The sequence below is a fragment of the Spermophilus citellus genome (genome assembly GCF_964194105.1).
Source record: "Spermophilus citellus genome assembly, chromosome: 5".
Taxonomy (NCBI): Eukaryota; Metazoa; Chordata; class Mammalia; order Rodentia; family Sciuridae; genus Spermophilus; species Spermophilus citellus.
The window spans coordinates 38035757-38055048 of NC_138186.1; the positions used below are offsets into that span (position 1 = coordinate 38035757).

At 37.2% G+C, this 19292-nt stretch overlaps 1 protein-coding gene and 1 long non-coding RNA gene across 5 annotated transcripts in view; one reads left to right on the plus strand and one right to left on the minus strand.

Annotated features, from left to right (window-relative positions):
• Positions 1–19292, minus strand: part of LOC308649643 — a 48053-nt gene that overhangs the window by 11311 nt on the left and 17450 nt on the right. The gene's annotated exons all lie outside the window — the stretch shown is intronic.
• The window catches only part of ZKSCAN8 (zinc finger with KRAB and SCAN domains 8), a gene marked incomplete at its 5' end in the record, with an annotated part of 32560 nt that continues 30898 nt past the window's right edge, over positions 17631–19292 (plus strand). For 2 of the 3 annotated variants that reach the window (XM_081295367.1, XM_081295369.1), the window contains 2 exons: positions 17631–18014; positions 18950–19088. In XM_081295367.1, coding sequence (XP_081151493.1) covers positions 17631–18014; positions 18950–19088 — 523 coding nt within the window. The remainder of the gene's footprint in view (positions 18015–18949; positions 19089–19292) is intronic. The other variant, XM_081295368.1, reaches the window with a different exon arrangement.

The window sequence follows — 19292 nt, forward strand, 5'->3', positions numbered from 1 at the left end:
TTAATGCCTTTCTAGCTTTAGGAGTTAACATTCGGGGTGAATTTGGATCTGACGGACCCTTTAGAATATCAAATAAAGGTCCCAACTCTCTTGTTGGTATGCCTAGATAAGGCCTTATCCAATTTATGTCTCCCAATAACTTTTGAAAATCGTTGAGTGATTTGAGTTGATCTACTCATATTTGAATTTTCAGTCGACGGACCATGGTTGAGGATAATAGAACTCCTAAATAATTAATTGGAAAATTTAATTGTACTTTATCTATTCCTATCTCTAGATTATAATTTTTTAATAAGTTCGTAAGTGTGGCATAACATTCCAGCAATATGTTTTTATCTTTATGTGCTAATAATACATCATCCATATAGTGAAATATTTTTAGTTCAGGATTTTGATTTCTAAGTGGCTGGATTGCTTTATTAACATAGATTTGACACATAGTTGGACTGTTAGCCATTCCTTGAGGGAGTACTTTCCACTCATATCTCTCATCAGGACCTTCATGATTTAATGCAGGGATAGTAAATGCAAAATGTGGACTATCCTCGGGATGAATTAGAATCGAAAAAAAACAATCTTTAATATCTATGGCTAAAACATGCCACGTTTTTGGTAAAGCAGACAATTGAGGAATCCCTGATTGAGCAGGTCCCATAATAACCATCTCATTATTAATGGCTCTTAAATCTTGCAATAATCTCCATTTACCTGATTTCTTTTTGATGACAAATATGGGAGTATTATGGGGAGATACGGAAGGTTGTAAATGTCCTTCCGCTAATTGTTGTTTGACCAGATCATGGGCTACTTGTATCTTTTCTTTAGTCAAGGGCCACTGAGGAACCCACACTGGTCTTTCTGATTTCCAAGTAATTTTGATTGTCTCAGTGGCCCTTTCTGAAAATCCGACCCATGTCTGTCTGTTCCTTGATCTAATTGAATTGGTGCTGCTAAACCTTGTTCTTGTTTTCCTAATCTTTTTTCTTTCTTAACACCTTGTCTAGCCCTAGTAGTGGGCGCATTAGAATTGATGTTATTTGTTAACATCAAACCTAGTTGATCCAGGACATCTCGTCCCCATAAATTAATAGGAAGGTGATCCAAAACATATGGTTGTATAGTTCCTTCACATCCTTCAGGATCCTTCCAATTTAATACCATAGAATTTCTATGGGGATTAGTCACCACTCCTAGGCCTCGAAGCGTTTGAGTGGCTTGTTGTAATGACCAATGTTTTGGCCATTCTCGATGAGATATGATGCTAAGGTCAGCACCTGTGTCCAGTAGCCCATTAAACTCGTGACCTTGAATATTTAGTTTTAGCATCGGGCGAGAATCTAAATTTAAAGACAACATAGCCCAATCTACACTTGTGGAGCCTAATCCCTTAGAACCTCTTTCTACATTATGACTAGAGAACTTATTATGTAGGCTGGGTATTATTAACAACTGTGCTATTCTATCTCCAGGTGAAATTACTGATGTACCTCCTGGAGAACTAGCTATAATTTTTATTTCACCTACATAATCGGGATCAATTACCCCAGGACTTATCATAAGTCCTTTTAATGTAGATGAACTACATCCCAATAATAAGCCTACTGTTCCTTGGGAAAGAGGTCCTTTTACTCCTGTAGGAATAATTTGAATTCCCATCTCTGGAGTTAATACTGCTCTGGCAGAGGTGCAGATGTCCAACCCTGCACTCCCTTGGGTTTGTCTGATGAGGGATTTAATGGACAATGTGTCCTGGGCACCACTCTGATGGTGTTGCTGGGTTCCTCCACTGCCCCGTATATTTGTGGTTGTGGGCCCCGGAGCATTGGGCCCCTCAGTCCATTTTTTGACAATGAAGCCTGATGCCTTTCTCCACGATATCGTGGGTAAATACCTGATCCTTGTCCGTTTTTTGATAATGGAGTACCTTCTATGATGGTTTGAGAATGGCATTCATTAGCCCAATGTCTCCCTCTACGGCATTGTGGGCAAATACCCGGTATTCTATTCCTTTGATTTCTAGTTTTGTTAAAACCTCCTCTTATAGGGCAACTCCTTTTAAAATGTCCTGTTTGTTCACAATTATAGCATGTTTCTGGCCTGGCATCTAAAGCCTGTTGTACTGCAGCTGCCAAGACTTGCCCTTGTTCATTAATATCTCTACATAATTTAATATATGTATTTAAGTCTTCATGTCTCCATGGTCTAATAACCTCTCTGCAGCAACGATTTGCTTGGTCATAAGCAAGTTGTTTTATTAATGGAATTGCTTGATCTGTATCCCCAAAAATTTTGGCGGCTGTTTGAATAAGCCTATCTACAAAGTCAGTGTAAGGTTCATTAGGTCTCTGTATTACCTTAGATAGCTGACCTTGTAAATCTCCATGTCCTTGTAAAGTCTTCCATGCCCTAACTGCGTCTGCAGCAATTTGTGCATATATAGCAGGACCATATTCAATTTGTTGCTGTTGACCCTCATAAGGTCCTTTTCCTAAAAGCATATCTAGATTTCTTTGAGGGTAACCGGCTGCTGCATTTCGCCTAGCTGTCTCCGTGCAAAATTCCTCATTGGCAACTTTCCATAACAAATATTGTCCTCCATTTAGCACAGATTTACACTTGCTAGCCCAATCTGCTGGCGTCATGTCCAAGTTAGTAATGGATTCGACCATGCTTACCGTGAAGGGAGCTTGGGGACCGTAGGTTGTTACAGCCTCCTTTAACTGCTTCACTGTTTTAAAATCTAAAGCATGGTGAATTCGCTGCCCTCCTACCTGTTCAAGTACAGGGCATGCTAATCTTTGAGGTCCTGTCTCAGGATCCCACTTATCAACTACGGGGTTTGAGGGCCACTCAGCTGTTTCCATTGGTGGGGCTGTTGGTTGAATTATGCCCTCTGGTAATAAAACGGAGTTAGTAACAGCCTCTTGTTGTGGCCTTTTTCCTAATAACCCCTTTTCCTTTAAATTTTCTTCCTCTCTCTGACTAGCTCGAGAGACCTTCTCTTTTGCTTGATCTAAAATGTCTTTCTCCATGGTCTGAATCTCTAACAATTTACTTAACACCTTTTCAGTTTCTTTTTTACTAATTTCTAATCTTCTATAAAGATAACGCAACCCAATAAGATAACACAAAACAAAACCACAACTGAATGAAACAAAACTGAATAAAAATTTGCTGTATCAATTTTCTCTTTCTCCGGGCTGACAAACTTCAAACTTTGAGCCATCGATTTTTCCCAATTTGCCTGAGAAATTTCTAGGGACAGGCAGCTTGAAACAAAAACGAAATAAATCAAAACAAGAACACATTGTTTTTTGAAATGGTCACCCATTCTCTCGCCTTCCCTCAGGGGCGAGCAATTTCACTTACCTCCAAGTTTCAGATGCTCTCCGTACGGACCACCAAATGCCAAAGTCTTGGCTTGGCACAGAATCATGAGCCACCACAGCTTTGTAGATTCAAACAGCAATTCTTTATTCCCGAACTCACACCGGCCTCTACACACGCTCTGGGGCAATCCCAGTTCTGCTGCCACCCAAATCACCTACTCCACGAGCCTTTTTCTCCCATATACTTTCAGAATCTCATGAGAGCTCAACTGGAGCAGGAACGCCCTAATCCTGGCAGCAATAATCTTCAACCTCCAACTTCCCTAAAATCCCTATTGTCTTAAACTGGGAATGCCCTAAACCCAAGGACCGGGATACTATACTTCCTCAAACTGCAGGATACACCCTAATCCTGGATCCACCCTCGTCCTTGAGTAGGGTCACCTTTCTCAAACACACATGCAATGTCAACAGCGAAATTCCAAGGCAAGTCCATTTAACATGGGGTACGCTGGCAAGGAAATTTTGATGCGTCATTCCTACTTGGTAATGGCCCTCAGCATCGGTCTATTCCCTAAAGACCAAAAAAAGCATACTACAGGGATACTGCTAAGTGGATGTTCATAGCAGCAGAATTCAGAATAGCTAGACTGTGGAACCAACCTAGATGCCCTTCAATAGATGAATGGATTAAAAAAATGTGGCATTTATACACAATGGAGTATTACTCTGCACTAAAAAATGACAAAATTATAGAATTTGCAGGAAAATGGATGGCATTAGAGCAGATTATGCTAAGTGAAGCTAGCCAATCCCTAAAAAACAAATGCCAAATGTCTTCTTTGATATAAAGAGAACAACTAAGAACAGAGCAGGTAGGAAGAGCATGAGAAGAAGATTAACATTAAACAGGGATGAGAGGTGGGAGGGAAAGGGAGAGAGAAGGGAAATTGCATGGAAATGGAAGGAGACCCTCATTGTTATACAAAATTACATATAAGAGGAATGAGAGGAAAGGGAAGAAAACAAGGGGGAGAAATGAATTACAGTAGATGAGGTAGAGAGAGAAGATGGGAGGGGAGGGGAGGGGAGGGGGGATAGTAGAGGATAGGAAAGGCAGCAGAACACATCAGACACTAGTATGGCAATATGTAAAAAAGTGGATGTGTAACCGATGTGATTCTGCAATCTGTATATGGGGTAAAAATGGGAGTTCATAACCCACTTGAATCAAATGTATGAAATATGATATGTCAAGAACTATGTAATGTTTTGAACAACCAATAATAAAAATTTAAAAAAATAAAAAAATTTTTAAAAAAGTAATCAGGAGGGCGTGATCTGTTTAAAGGTGACATTGTAAAACATGGAAGCATTTTTCTATTTTTTCCAGGAAAAAGGAAGTTAAACGCTCTCTTATACTTTGGCCCCCTGGATAGACCTTGTGAAAAGCCCTACCTTAACTGAGATTCAGCTTTGCTCCTCTACTTATTCCATGTTAAAATGGCTTCAAAATAGGATATCCTTGAGCTTATTTGAAATTGGGTTCAAAAGAGTAATTTTTGTTGTAAAAATCACTGTGATCTCAAGCAGGGGATATAATATATAACTAATAAATGTTTAAGATTATAAAAATTATTTTTCTTGGTTCACAACTATTACACAAATTGAATATATTTTTATTCTTAATTTTTTTGCACTTTTCTTGTTAACTTGACAACTATTGCCTGTTAGTGCCTTGCAAACTCCAATGTCTTATATAACAACCTAAATTAATTTAAGATAATAAGCCATCACCTATAGGACAGACAGGATGTAAAGGTGACTATCAATGCTAATACTGACCCCAATTAAATGGAAGGGGTAAATTACTGTGAAACCCAGTACTTCTACTTTATGACTGGTGAAACTGGCTTGCTAGATATTTAAAACATGAAGACTAAAATTAAGAAAGTAAAAAGGCCAAGAGGGGGAAAAAACAGCCTAAATGTCAGTCTTGTTCTTTGAGGTTGGCTTGAACCAAATGAATAAAGGGGCTTCTCTAAGGAGTTTGCAATTCTGAGCCACATGACCTCCCAATTAGGAGGATAAATGCAACTACAGAGAACAGGAAGGCAACCAGTGTGCATTCTGCAAAAAGGGGTGGGGGGTCATTGGAAAAACACATATCCCTAAAGCTTCTAACAGAAGCCACATGTGGTTGGCAAGACCCTGACCCATCCTTGAATATGGCACAACTGATGGGAGAAAGCTAAAGGAGCCAAGAAGCTTCTCCAAAGTTCTCAAGTGTGACCCCCTAAAAAAACTCAGCTGACTCTTAACAACAGATAAAAACAAGGTCAGTTCTGACCTACTTGGTCTTACCTGGCAGGAGAGTATAGCCTAAGTACAGTTCTACATGGTCATTTAAAAAGAAAAACATTTTTTAAATGAAACTGAAGATGTACACTTGTGTCATCTCCATGAAGAGTAAGTAAGACCAGAAAATATGAAGGAAGAATTCTTAGATTTTTTTCTTAACACAGAGATTACATTTAAAAAATCCTACAAAACTAGATGGCTTTGCATTTTCACACTACAGCTTGGGTTGGCACTTGTGCCATTATTTAGACTGAATATTGTTTTTGTGTTCCTGAGCACTCTGACAATGTAACTCAAATCCTTAAAGATTTTAATTTTCAAATAAGTGATGTTATGTCCTTGCATTTTGTGGCATGGAATCAACCTTTTAGCTGGTTTTCTGGTACTTCCTAGTGGAACAAATTGCTGTTATCTATAGTCATTTTCATATCATTTTTGTATTTTGATCTTACTATGTCTGTTGCTGTATCAATTTTTGTCCTATATTTATGTCTTCTTGTTTTATTCATAGGGCATCCACCTCCCAGACGGCTTTATAATCTGTTTCTATCAAACCAGATAATTACCCTGGCCCCCAGGATAGACCTTATAAATAATATGAAGCATTTCACTGACAGATAACAAGGATTCAAAATGCCAACACTATAGACCTACAACCCTAATCATCAGAAAGTAGCTACTGATTAAACTTCATCACCCTTATTCCCTGTGTGATTCAGGGTATCCCATACTTGAGGGGGAAATGTTAGTGGACAAATGGATATAAATGGTGAAAACATGAGATTAACTGGATTTGTCATGTCACATCTTAAAGTGATAAGGTTACAGATGGTCTTGACCTCTGGATCTAATTATCATGCAATGGGACAAGAAGACCCTAAACACCCAATCTCACATAAGAGAAATCTCTAAGGTTGGTGTCTAATACAAAAACAGGCATGCCTCTAAGTGGGGGAATGTGACAAAGATCCAGACCTGATTACTAAATAAAATTATAAGAACATTAAGATAAAGAACCTTCCTCTGAGGAAAGAGTTAATTTTCCTATACTTTGTAACTTTCTGAACTCTATATAAATGTAGCTATATCAATTAATTGCTGTCTAAACAATGATCTTGTAAGCTTTGTTCTTAGAATTATAGCCTCTTCATGAAGTAAAATCAAGTTATCTGCATTACTACTGCCTATGGTGAAGGCCACTTCATGACAGCACTCACAGGTGCTTTACTGTCTTTGTTCTGCACCTATAAACTACTTACTGTAAATTCCCTGTGCATGCTCTTTGGTCACATTGGCCAAGATATCAAACCCTCCAATATTATATTGGTTAAGAAATGATGTCTACTTTCCTATCAAGAGCCCCCTGTAACCTCAGCTTTGGGTCCAGAACTTCAGAGCTCTAGCTTATCTGGGTCCATCAGTGTAAAGAAACCCAAGTTCTTCAAGACTTCAAGAACTTGGAGTGGTGCTTGGTGTCTTTCTGAGAGTGAATTCTATAACACAAGAAGCAGCTGAAGACTTTGGCATTACAGGGGTTCGAGTCCTATTTTTATTTAAGGATCTAAAACAGAACAGACTATATCTAGGAAAATTTACACATGACCTACACCAATACACTGAGAACTTTCAACACTTAATCAAAGATTTGGACTTAACTTTTAAGGATATAAATAATACTATTTGGACAGATTTTAGGAAGCACAGAGTGATAGAAAGTGACAGGATCTCCTTAAGCTTTTAGAGATCACTGCATCTTATAGATCAGGGTTACCTTATATGAATTACTGCAGTTCCTACTATAGACCTTAAATGAAATTATAATGAGGAAGAAGATAGGAAAAAGCAGAACCATTACCTATTCTGCTTAAATTAAAGTCTGAGAGAAAGTGAAATAAAGCCTTTAAACTATGCAAAATTAATAGCAATAGGGCAGGACAATAAAGAAAGTCCTGCTTTTTTATGAAACACCTTTAGGTTATACTCATTAAATACACTTCTATAAGTTCAGGTTCTCTAGAAGGACCATTAATTTTAATAGGTAAGTTTATCATTCAGTCATCCCAGACATTAGAAAGAAAGTACAGTGGCTAGGCTTGGGTCTTGGAATTCCCTCTGATGAGCTAATAAAAATAGCTACATCCACATATTATAACCAAGAACAGGAAAAGGAATTAATGGCCCAGAGAAGAAATGATAAGGTAATTGAATGGGAAGTACATATCTTGATGGCAGCACTACTCATATCTAGTTTTCTATACACTCAAAAGATATCTCCACCCAGGAAATGTTTCTTCTGAAAAAAAAAAATCGAGCCACTGGATGTATAACAGCCCAATGGTGGCTTTGCTCCCATGCAATAGCCACAGTGTGAGTGATGAGGACACTGAAAATATCATTACCCTGAAGATCAAAGGGACTTCAGGACAACTGATTCTGCTGATGTCCTAATGGTTAAAAAATGAGAAGACCTTGAGACTCCATTGGCCTATGGCAATTCCATCACAATTCATAGATGGAATCAAGGGTAATACTGGATATTGCAGATAAACCCATGTCATTCTTATGTGATACAGTTGCCATTTATTCTGTTCTTATTTCTTTCTTTGGCAAATTACCTAGCAGATTTTGCCAGATTAACAAGAATTGATAGAAAGTCCCAGGCCCAACACTTTAATGAACCAGGGTTTTTGCACACGGGGTGACTGGACATTTCCTCATTCCTTCCTTATAGGCCTGACTATCCAGAGACCCTCTGTTAGGTCAAGATATATTTAAAAAGAAGGAGCTCAGATCATTTTTTGAAAATTCACAGGAATCACCTATGATATTTAAGGCTTTAACACAAATCCCAGAGAACATCTTCACAATGCCTTCAGATCCTGAGATATGGAACATTGGAATCCCGGGGAGGGTCAAAACAAACCTACTCATCATGATTAGATTTAAGGAGCCTACTAATTTCTCTAACTGAAGAGGGGAAATATTCATAGCTGTGTTCTTTGTAAGAGTGTTGTTTAAATACTGGTTTAAATTGTAACCTTTCTGTGCTAGGTTGGAAGTATAGCTCTTAGGTATGTTTACTTGCAATTATCCTGAGAAACAGCTGCCTGTGGAAGGCACAATTTCCCTTATCACCTGCAGGTGCTGGCCTGCTTTGGACCTTTCTCTCTGCTTCAGTAAACAGGCTTGCCACAAGAATTACCACTCATGTCCTTAGTCATGTAGGCCAAAAATTCAAATCTGACAGTGGTACATAGCTAATAAATGATGTTAAACTATCTGTAAAATTTCTGTGTTACCACAGCTTGGGGCCCAGAATTTAGAGCAATAGCTTATATGGGTATGCTACTGTAAATAAACCCAAGTTCTCAAACCATTTGAGTGGTTCTTGTTCTATTGAGCAATTTCCAAAACTTGACAAGAGGCAATATTCTTGATAACCTGAGGCTCTTGCTGCCAATCAGCCCTTAATTACTAAGTTTTTAAATCATGGATTCTGGGTGCCTTGTAACACCCCAATTCTGTCTGTTAAAAGAACTAATGGGGATTATCCTTTGCTTCAAGACTTAAGAATAATTAATAAGGCAGTCTTTCCCATTGACCCAATGCCTCCTAATCCCTATATAATCTTAAGGTGGACTCCTCCAGACACAAACTGGTGCATGATTTAAAACATGCAAAGTCTACATTCCTGTACATCCTGACTCTCAATATCTGTTTGCATTTGAATGGAGAGAGCCAGAAGGGAATGCCCAACAAGTAACTTGGACAGTCCCCACTTGTTTGGGCAAGCATTAATGAAGGATTTAAGGGAACTCAATTTATAAGATCAAAGAGAGTTACAATATGTAGTTGATGCTCTAACATGCTTCCCATTCTATAGGGCTGAAAAAGATCATGTAGAAGAAACTTTTTCTATCTGATCAAGGATACTGACTATGTGGGGGAAAAAAAAGAAAGAGAGAAGGAAAAAAAAGACCTAGTTAATCCAGCCAAAAATAACCTATTTCTGAATTAATTTAACAACGGGAACATTCCTAGTCAATAATTAATACCATAAAAATACATTGCATTAATATATATATATATATATATATATATATATATATATATATATTGCACCAAAAATAAGTCAGAGTTGAAAATCTATAATTTTAATCTAAAATTTCTAATAAATAATGTAATATATCTGAGAAATGTATCGTCCCTACACTCTATAACTTCAGTGAAGCTAGAACTTTAGTCAGGGATACACTTTATAAGCATTCTCATAAAATAGGTTGTTTTAGAAATAGTAATATATACTCAAAATGTAAAATAAATAAAATTATGTAAGTAAAATGAAAATTATGTCTCCTTACTCAAAATTCTTTGCAGATTATTCTCAGTAAAGAGAGATAATGATATTCTAGGCATTTAGTTAAATTTCTAGGGATTAGTTATTGAATCTCACAACTATTAGGGATGGGCACAGATTTTTTCCAAACTAGTTTCATTTCTGTATTCTCCTTTATTTCCACTCTCATAATTGTGACTTGCAGCTGCTCTCAAAAGGAGAAAGAGACCATTATATCCTATTCAGTGTCTCTGGTCAAGTTGTATAACATATATCTTCTAACAGAATAGGAAAGGATTCTAACTTCTCTTGGAATAAGCTCAGACCATTATCCTACAGGATGGTAAGATACAAAGAATCCATCACCTGCACTGACCCAGCTGATAATTAGCCAAATTCTAGAAGCTGGGCCCTGAGATAAATGAAAGACACGTGTGTGAGCTGAACCAATATTACAAAACAAATAACATCACCACACTGCTAACAGAAATACTATCGGGACTGCAATTGCCCCAGAATGTATACTTCAAATTGATGACCACAGAAAAGAGGAAAGACAAGTACATCTCCTGCACAGCTGGCTCATTCAAACCGTTAAAGGAAGATGAGTAGTTTCCTCAAGCTGTATTAGGATGTGAATGACTATAATAAACATTTATATAAGAATTATTCTCTATTGGGCAGATGAGAATACTGAAGGTCAGAGTGTTTACACAGCTATTCAGTAGGGGAAGAATGTCTTAAAATGAAGACATTTGATTCTAGGACCCTTCTCATCACCACCACATCCTGATGTGCCATTCCTTCATACCTAAATAGCATTCACCCAGATCTTTAGTTTGGAACATGACAGTCAGTTGACTGGGGATGGCAGGAAACTGGGAAACTCAGGTCAGTAAGTACTGATGCTGGTTTGGGATTCTAGAATGACTGATGGTGGGACACAAAGTCAAGATGAAGTAAGAGTGAAATAGGATGGATTAGAACATGTGGGAGAGGCCAGAGCATGCAGGAGGCCTTAGGTTTTGGTCTATCACGCCAAAAGAAAGATGAAAAGAAAGTGGTCGTCTTTTGGTCTATCACACCAAAAGACAGAAAAGCAGAGTCTTGGTTTTTAAACATCTTTGCTTTCATTTATTAGAACTATTTGTTACACATATTCTCTGAATGTGTGTAGTAACCAAGTCTTAATTTTAATTCATTGTTATCTCTAGTAACTGTCAGAACGTTGCACAAATATTATGTTTTCAATAAACATGTGTTAGGGAATTTATTGAAAGCATGGTTTCTTTATTGATTCTTGAATGGTAGATGCCAGCATTATAATGTATAAACCATAACCAAAATACACTAGTATTTAATCCACAAAGCAATTTTGGGAGTTGAAATAACTCTTGCTAAAATTTCTCATTACCAAAATATTCCTTTTTAGCTAGATCCTCCTCAATTTTTATTATAATTTTATTTGTATTAGTTTAGACCTGGAAACCTGTTTGTCATTCAGAACCACCAACAAAGACAGAACTGATACTTCTGGGTACCTTTCATTCAAAGATTTCCTGGGAGAACAATTTTTGGTTATTACAAATGAAGTTGGTATGTAGCTCTGGTACACATGTAGCAGATGAAGGCATGTGGTAGACATTGTGGCTGCCCCCACAAAATCTATGATATAAACTCTATGTGATTCTATACCCAAAGCATTTTAGCCTTAGTCTTCTTAACAAAGACCCATACAAGTTTGTTCAAAAGGCATTGGGAATTTACTGAAGTTCAAACTCACAATCAGTGGAGAAATGAGAATTATGAATAGATTGCTTACATTTAGCCATTGGGCCAGTCTAGTTTAGACATATATTTATGTTCTCTGAACACTCTTTTAAAATTGTACAATGTACTCATACACTCTTTCATAGGAAGAAGAGAGTGAAGGAACATATTATGAAGATGTCACATCTGGTAAATTTCTCCAGCCTCTCCTGCTCATCAGGTGGGATTTTCCCATTTTTAAGCTCATTTGAACCTTCCAACCAATCTTCTTCAGAAGAAAATCTCATGAGGATCTTTTCACATACATTTTTAGTGGAATTCCATATGATGTCTCATGCCCAGATATTGCTTGGGAGATGCTGAGATTTTGCAGATTTTCTCTATGATTTTTGCACCCCATTTCTATAGCTCATGATCACTCCTCTCCAACAAGTCTTCTATTTTTATCCATACTCATTATTCTTTCAGAAATCTAAGAATACTGGGATACCCTCTTACTTTGCCACCTTTCTTATGAATTATCATGTCTCTTTTCTTGAAGATTGTAGCCCTGGGGAAATCCCAGATAATTATGACTGAGTTGTATAGACTTCTAAATAATAGTTTTCCTATTGGTCAATTGGAGTCACCTGCTTCAAAACCCAGGAGTGCTCTTGGTCCACCATTGTTCAACTGTGCTTTGGGACTGCCCCTTCCTGGAGGACCAGTTCTTACTACATCCTGAGTAAAGCAGCTCCAAAGTGATCATTGCAACTTTCATCCATGCTATTCCTCTGAACAGAAACATCAGTTTCTAACTTGCTCCAAGTGAAACCAAGTGGCTTTGAAAAGGCTTAAAGATATCTGCCTCTCATTCCAAAAGCTTTAAGATTATAAGCAAAAGAGTCTCTACAAAAAAGTTCAATGTAATTAAACTTCCTATTTTCCTGTTGCCCTATTTTACTTGGCCACTAGCCTGGAAGAAATCAGCACCACAGATGCTGAACACCCCTCCCCCTTACTAGTTTTTCACAAACATGTATCCAGTATAGTAGTTTGTAGAAATGTGTAAACAAGGCCTCTGGCCTTGAGCTGGAGCCTCACAGAGATGTCTACATTTTTAAGATAAGAGAAGTTACCAATTGGGCTCTGTGGTAACAGTTCTCCCCTTCTCAGGTGTTGTCCTTGAAGCACTAATTTGCCCAGAGCAGTGAAAGAAAAAGCTGCTTTTATATAAACTTCTGCAGATGGTGAACTTCTGATCCCCTCCCTTTACATGCTGGGTATAAAGTCCTGAAACTGCCTGAACTCGGGGTTCAAGGGATTAATTAATTACAGCAAAAGCTGTGCCCTCTGAACCTGGCTGCAGCCAAATAAAACTGTTTCCTGCTATCTTCAGTGCCTTGTCTATCTGCCCTACAACATTATAAAACTTATTTGGAAGTTATTGTTTTCTGTACTTTAAAAATGTTCCACCCATGTCTATTTGATCATTTGTATTTGTCCTTCAAAATCACAGATGATCTGATTTTCCTCTTAAAGAAGTTAACATCCTTTTACAGGATGACTTATCAGGCAGAGAATCTGGGTGTGTATGAGGTCGGTGGGGGTGGATACTGATGATATTCCCCGCACAGAAAAACGTTTTGGAGATTGTGAAGAATAAATAGGGTTCTTAAAACAATTAAGTTTTAAAATATTTATTTATTTATTTATTTATTTATTTATTTATTTATTTATTTTAATTACTTATATATTTCAGAAGAATGATTTTGATTCATTGTACACAGTTGCACAGTTACAGCAGTTGCAACTTTTCATTTCTCTTATTGTATATGATATAGCATCGCACCATATGTGTGGCCATACATGTACCTAGGGTAATAATGTCCATTACATTCCACCATCTTTCCTGCTCCCATACCCCCTCAACCATTTTCTTTTCTTGTTTATACTAATAGCAAATTTTTATAACAATTTATATTTTGCAGAAATACATATTAAATGCAGTTTTCTATAACTTTATCCCAAATGATAATCACTGTGGGGCTCGGATGTGGTTCAGGGGCAGAGCACTTGCCTAGCATGTGTGAAGCCCTGAGTTCTATCCCAAGCACTATAAAAAGAAAAAGGAAAGGTAGTCACTGTGAAAATATTTAACATTATTGTTACAAAAAATGATCATAACATAGTTTGTAACATTTTTTTGCCCATATACCTTTGGCATCTTAAGTTTTTAAAAGTGAGTGCTATTTTAATGGACATAGAAATTTAAATTCACAAATGTTGAGTATTAGGTTTCCCAATTTAAATAAACAACATTTCTTTGTCCATGATTTGTATAGTAAGCATTTCTATATGGATGATTCCAAGAAGATTGAGGGGTATGGGTATATTAATTTCATTAGCTATTCTACAAATGTGCAAAACAATCATATCTCCACATGCTCCGAAACTGAATATTGCCCATTATTTTGTCTTTAGCAATCTGAAAAAAAATTAATATTTCTTATTTTAAATTCTTTGTTAGGGAACCTTTTCCTATTCATTATTGTCCTTATTATTTGTGTCTTATAAGTGTCTGCTTGAGTCTTTTGTCAAGACTCAAGCAGACACTTATAAGTTTTTCTATTGGTCTTTTCATGTTTGTATTTTATGTTTGTATTTTATGTTTGTATGTTAGGAAAATCAGCCCCATGTCTTTTAGGTGTCTGGTATATTTTTATTTTTAACTTCTATTTTGACTTTTTTCATTCAAAATTTTAAAACTTTTTTTTCAAAATGACTTTCATTTACATTTTTCTTTAGGATACTTTGTTCTTATACTTTTCAAAGGTCATCCCCACTCTATAGAAAATATAGCTTTCCAACTTGTCTGCCTATTTCTGCCCTTGCTCAAACCCCTTCACATCCAAGTCTGGGTTTTGGTTTTTGTTGTTGTTTGGTTTTTGTTTTATGTTTTGGGTACCAATGAAAACACCCAGGGGCACTTAACCACTGAGCCACATCCCCAGCCCTTTTTTATATTTTATTTTGAGACAGAGCCTTGCTAAATTGCTGACGCTAGCTTTGAACTTGTGATCCTCCTTCTCAGCCTCCCATGCAACTGAGATTATAGGCATGCTACACTGCACCCAGCACAAGTCTGCTTTTAATACAGCAACCAGAATATTATTTAGTACCTAAGTTTGATCATGTTATCTCTCTGCTCAGAAGGCCCAAATGCTTCCCATCCTGAAGAAAAATATATCATATATATATATATATATATATATATATATATATATATATATATATATTCTTTCACTCTCCCATGGTCTTTCACTCCTCCCAACACCCTTTTACTCATGTGCTCCAGACACATAAGTCATCTTTCTCTTCCTAAAATTCTTCAAATACACTCCAGGCTTTTGAGTTTGCTAACTTTCTCTATGAAACATCTTTATAAATGATGGCCTGTTCTATAAGCTCCTTCTGTCTTTACTAAATGAAGTCATCTGTGAGCATCTTGTTTAGATTATATTACTTCAATCTCACCCTAAAATTCCCTAGTTCCTTTATTTTCTTCTTAGAACTAACATCCACCATCTAATACACCATTATTCTTGTTTCTTTCTTACCTCTCATCTCACATACACATTCAAATATTGTCATGGTATTCACACAAAGATAAACTACCTCATGGATTGCCATGGCAATGAAAAAAACTAATTTATAAAAGAATGGGAATTTACACTCCATGTATGTATAGTATATCCAAATATTCTCTACTGTTGTATATTTTAAAAAAAGAACAAATTAAGAAAAGAAAAACTAACTTATGTAGTCATTTAAACCATGAGTGAGCCAATCTCCTTTGAGTTTTGCTCCTCATCCCTTTACTATCATAAGTAAGTTCTAGCAAGGAGAACCTCTATTATTATCAGTACAATATGTTAATATTTTTTAACTAATGACTTCCTCCCTGGGACATTGTTCTAACTTCCCGGAATGTTTGTTTGCAGAATTCAGAAAACTATTTGCTATGTGCAGCATATATTCTCTCTCTCTATTCATAACTTTCTTTAACCTAATGTAAACTTCTCCCCATGTGCTACTTCCCACAAAATGTTTGCACAAGATAGAGTCACTCTGGCAATTTGCCTCATTGTGACTCCAACAGGCTACAAATTCAATGAAAACAAGGGCAATGTTTTGCTCAAAAGTATAGTTCCAGTTTCTGGAATAGTGCCTGGCATAGAAGGTGAATAATCAGTATTTGTGGAAAGAAGGGGGAAAAGGAGGACAAAATGAAGACAGTATATTTTGCCCATCAGTTAGGCAAAGATCAAAATATAACATTATGTTGACAAGTCTAGGTGAAAAACAACATCACTTGTGGGTTCTGTGATTGCTGACTTGGCACTTACCAAAGTATATCCCTACTCTATGATCTAGTAATTCTCTAAGTGAATATGTTTTTATGCACAGGAAATGATGTATATTCACAATAATTTATTGCAGCAGCATTTGAAAAAGAAAAATCAGAAGCAATCTATGTAACCACCAATGAAGTAGCTATTAATAAATTATGGTACATAAACAACTGAATACTATAGAGTTTTTAAAAAATTTTAAAGCAAGATTCAGGAGTACCTTCATATTCAAGGTCACCTGGTAGGAGGAAAAATAAACAAGGTATAGATATGTTACAATTTGTGTAGCAGGTACATGGCGAGTGTAATATGTGTCTATGGAAAGATGTACAAGACTTGAGAAATATTTGTTGTCAAAACTATATGCCAAGGGACATTTATTCTTTTTAATAAATTTATGTGAATGCACTAGTTATTTACATTACTTAATAACTAAACCGAAAAATTTTCTAGAGGGAGAAAAAGTTGGTTTGGGGTATTGTTTTGCTTTTAAATACCAGACGTGCCTGTGGCCCCCCAGGCCCATCAATAGAGGTACTGAAACAGGTCCTCCACAGGCTAGCGCAGAGGAGAGAAGCTGTGAAGCTACCACCAAGGCAAAGCTTCCTAGAGCGATCCAGAAATACCTGATTGTCGCGACGGGTCCCTAACTAGTCTGAATGTAGCCTTTGTTCAGGCGGTTTAGGGGTGTCAGCTGCTTCCCTTGTTCCTGTCCACACGCGAGGTGAGTATTTCCAGACTCCCAGGTAGAAAAGTGTAGGGAATAGCACAGCTGTAGTCAGCAGCATTCCCCTTCCCACAACTCCCTGTCGTGGGCGCTATGCACTGCCATTGTCCTGCCCCCATCCCCAAAAGATCTACAATTGAGGATTTAGGGCGACCCTCCAGGCGGTCCTGGGGTGGAATGACACAGGTTGCGGGTTCCTCTCGTGGAGACATCCGTTAGACCCCATTCCTGGGTTGGCACATGACCTCCACAACCAATCCTGGGGACACAAGTAAACCCATGAATCTTAGATGTGGAATGGAAAAGCCTTTTAACAAAACTGTTAATACTTAGTGTACTTCCATGATTACAAGCTGCCCTGCCAGGGCAAACCTTTGTCGTTTACTCCATACATTAACTCAGTGAGCAGCATCATTTTATATACATGTAAAATGTACCTCTAGTTAAACTCTAGTCTAGGTAACTAATTTTCTCTAAATTACATGGTAGAGCACACATTCAAATCCTGTCACTGTTTTTCTGTTTTTTTATAGCCACTTATAAGACATTTTTTTTTCTGACTCAGCTCTGGTGTATTTATCATTGCAACAGCTTTTGTCATTTCTCTATGGTAACAATTTTTTATGCCTTGGGAGTGTCTTTGAAGCAAAATCCTAAGAGATTGTCCTTGAATCAATCCCAGATAAAGTATTAATGTCCTGATAAAGTACAAAATGGCTTTAGCCCTGGAACCTAAAGAACAAAAAGGACCTATGATTAAAGCAGAGAACCATTATTGGGAACAGGACTCCATCTCACAGAAGTTTAGTCATTGTAGGAGAGAACTCTTCAGACAGCACTTCAGAAAGCTCTGCTATCAGGGTGCACCTGGACTCTGTGAAGCTCTTACCCAGCTTTGGAGGCTCTGCCACCAGTGGTTAAGGCCAGAATGTCACACCAAGGAGCAGATTTTAGACTTGTTGGTGCTAGAACAGTTCCTGAGCATTCTTCCTACAGACCTGCAAGAATGGGTGCAGGCACACCATCCAGAGACTGGAGAGGAGGCAGTAACTGTGCTGGAGGATTTGGAAAGAGAGCTTGATGAGCCCCAAAAGCAGGTGTGATGAGACAGTCATTAGACTGATCAGTGTATACAGACCAAGTCAAAAAAAAGTCATATGAAAGAAATACCTGAACATAATTCAAAATGTGTACCCTAGAAAAGAACAAGACTTAGTGAGGGACATAACTATGTCATATAGCTAAAATATAACTGAGTAAAAAGAAAAGACAACACTAGATGGATTCTGTTTTAGTTTAGAAGGCTAGGATCAGTGAGAAGTTATAGGAAGGCAAATAGGCATCTGAAAGAAACAAGATTTTTCTAACATTTAAAACTACCTATAACTAAATTGGGAGAGACACTCCCTTTCCACAGAAGTATTGAAGTAGATTCAAGTAGATGTTAAGGACATTGTAGAACAGCACTGTCCAACAACTCTAATGTGAGCCAGATATATAATTTAAAATTTCCTAGTAGGCACAGAATTATTTAATAATAACTTTATTTAAAAATAAAAACAGGTAAAATTAAATGTTTTATTTAACTCAAAGTATGTAATCAATGTAAGACATGGTATTTTAGATTTTTTAGTATTGTTTTTGAAATTTGGTATGTATTTTATACTTAGTCTATCTCCATTTATACTCAACTTTACTCAAGCACATTTTGCTAGTGGCTACTATACTGAATAGCATGGTTATAGAAGAAATGCCCCCATTGCTATAGTTGGGCTAGGTGATTTTTTTAGACATCATCCAAATCCCGAAATTATGATCCTGGACTTCTGTGTGATCAATGGGAGAAGACAGGATTTTTTTTTTTTATTTTTCTTGGACTATGGAGATTACCCTTTTTCCCAATAATAAAAATTTGACCAGTTTTCTATGACCCTAGCCCCTACAGATGCTTTATAAGACCCTTTATTTGAAGTTTTTTCAGTTGTCACAAAATCTATCTATGATAAGCCTAATCATACTTCATTGTTCCCAGGTCCAAGCTAATTCAGAAAGACAGGACATACTCTTGGACAAGTTGGCCCCCTTTGGAATGCCAAGTGAATTGCAGACTGTCCAGCTTCATCCCAAGAAGACCCAGCTAGAACTCGAACCTGGGAAGCTACATAGGAATGGTAAGGAGCCAGTTTTTTGTATATGAGAGAAGAGATGGATTCTTAGGTTTGAGGTAACTTAGTCCATTTTCGATTGCTAGCAATACCATAGGCTAGATATGTAATCAACATAAGAAGTTTATTTTTGCACTCAGTTCTGGTCAGGGTCTAGGGCTGCACCTAGTAAGTGCCTTCTTACTGGCAGAGTCCCAAAGTAACACAAGA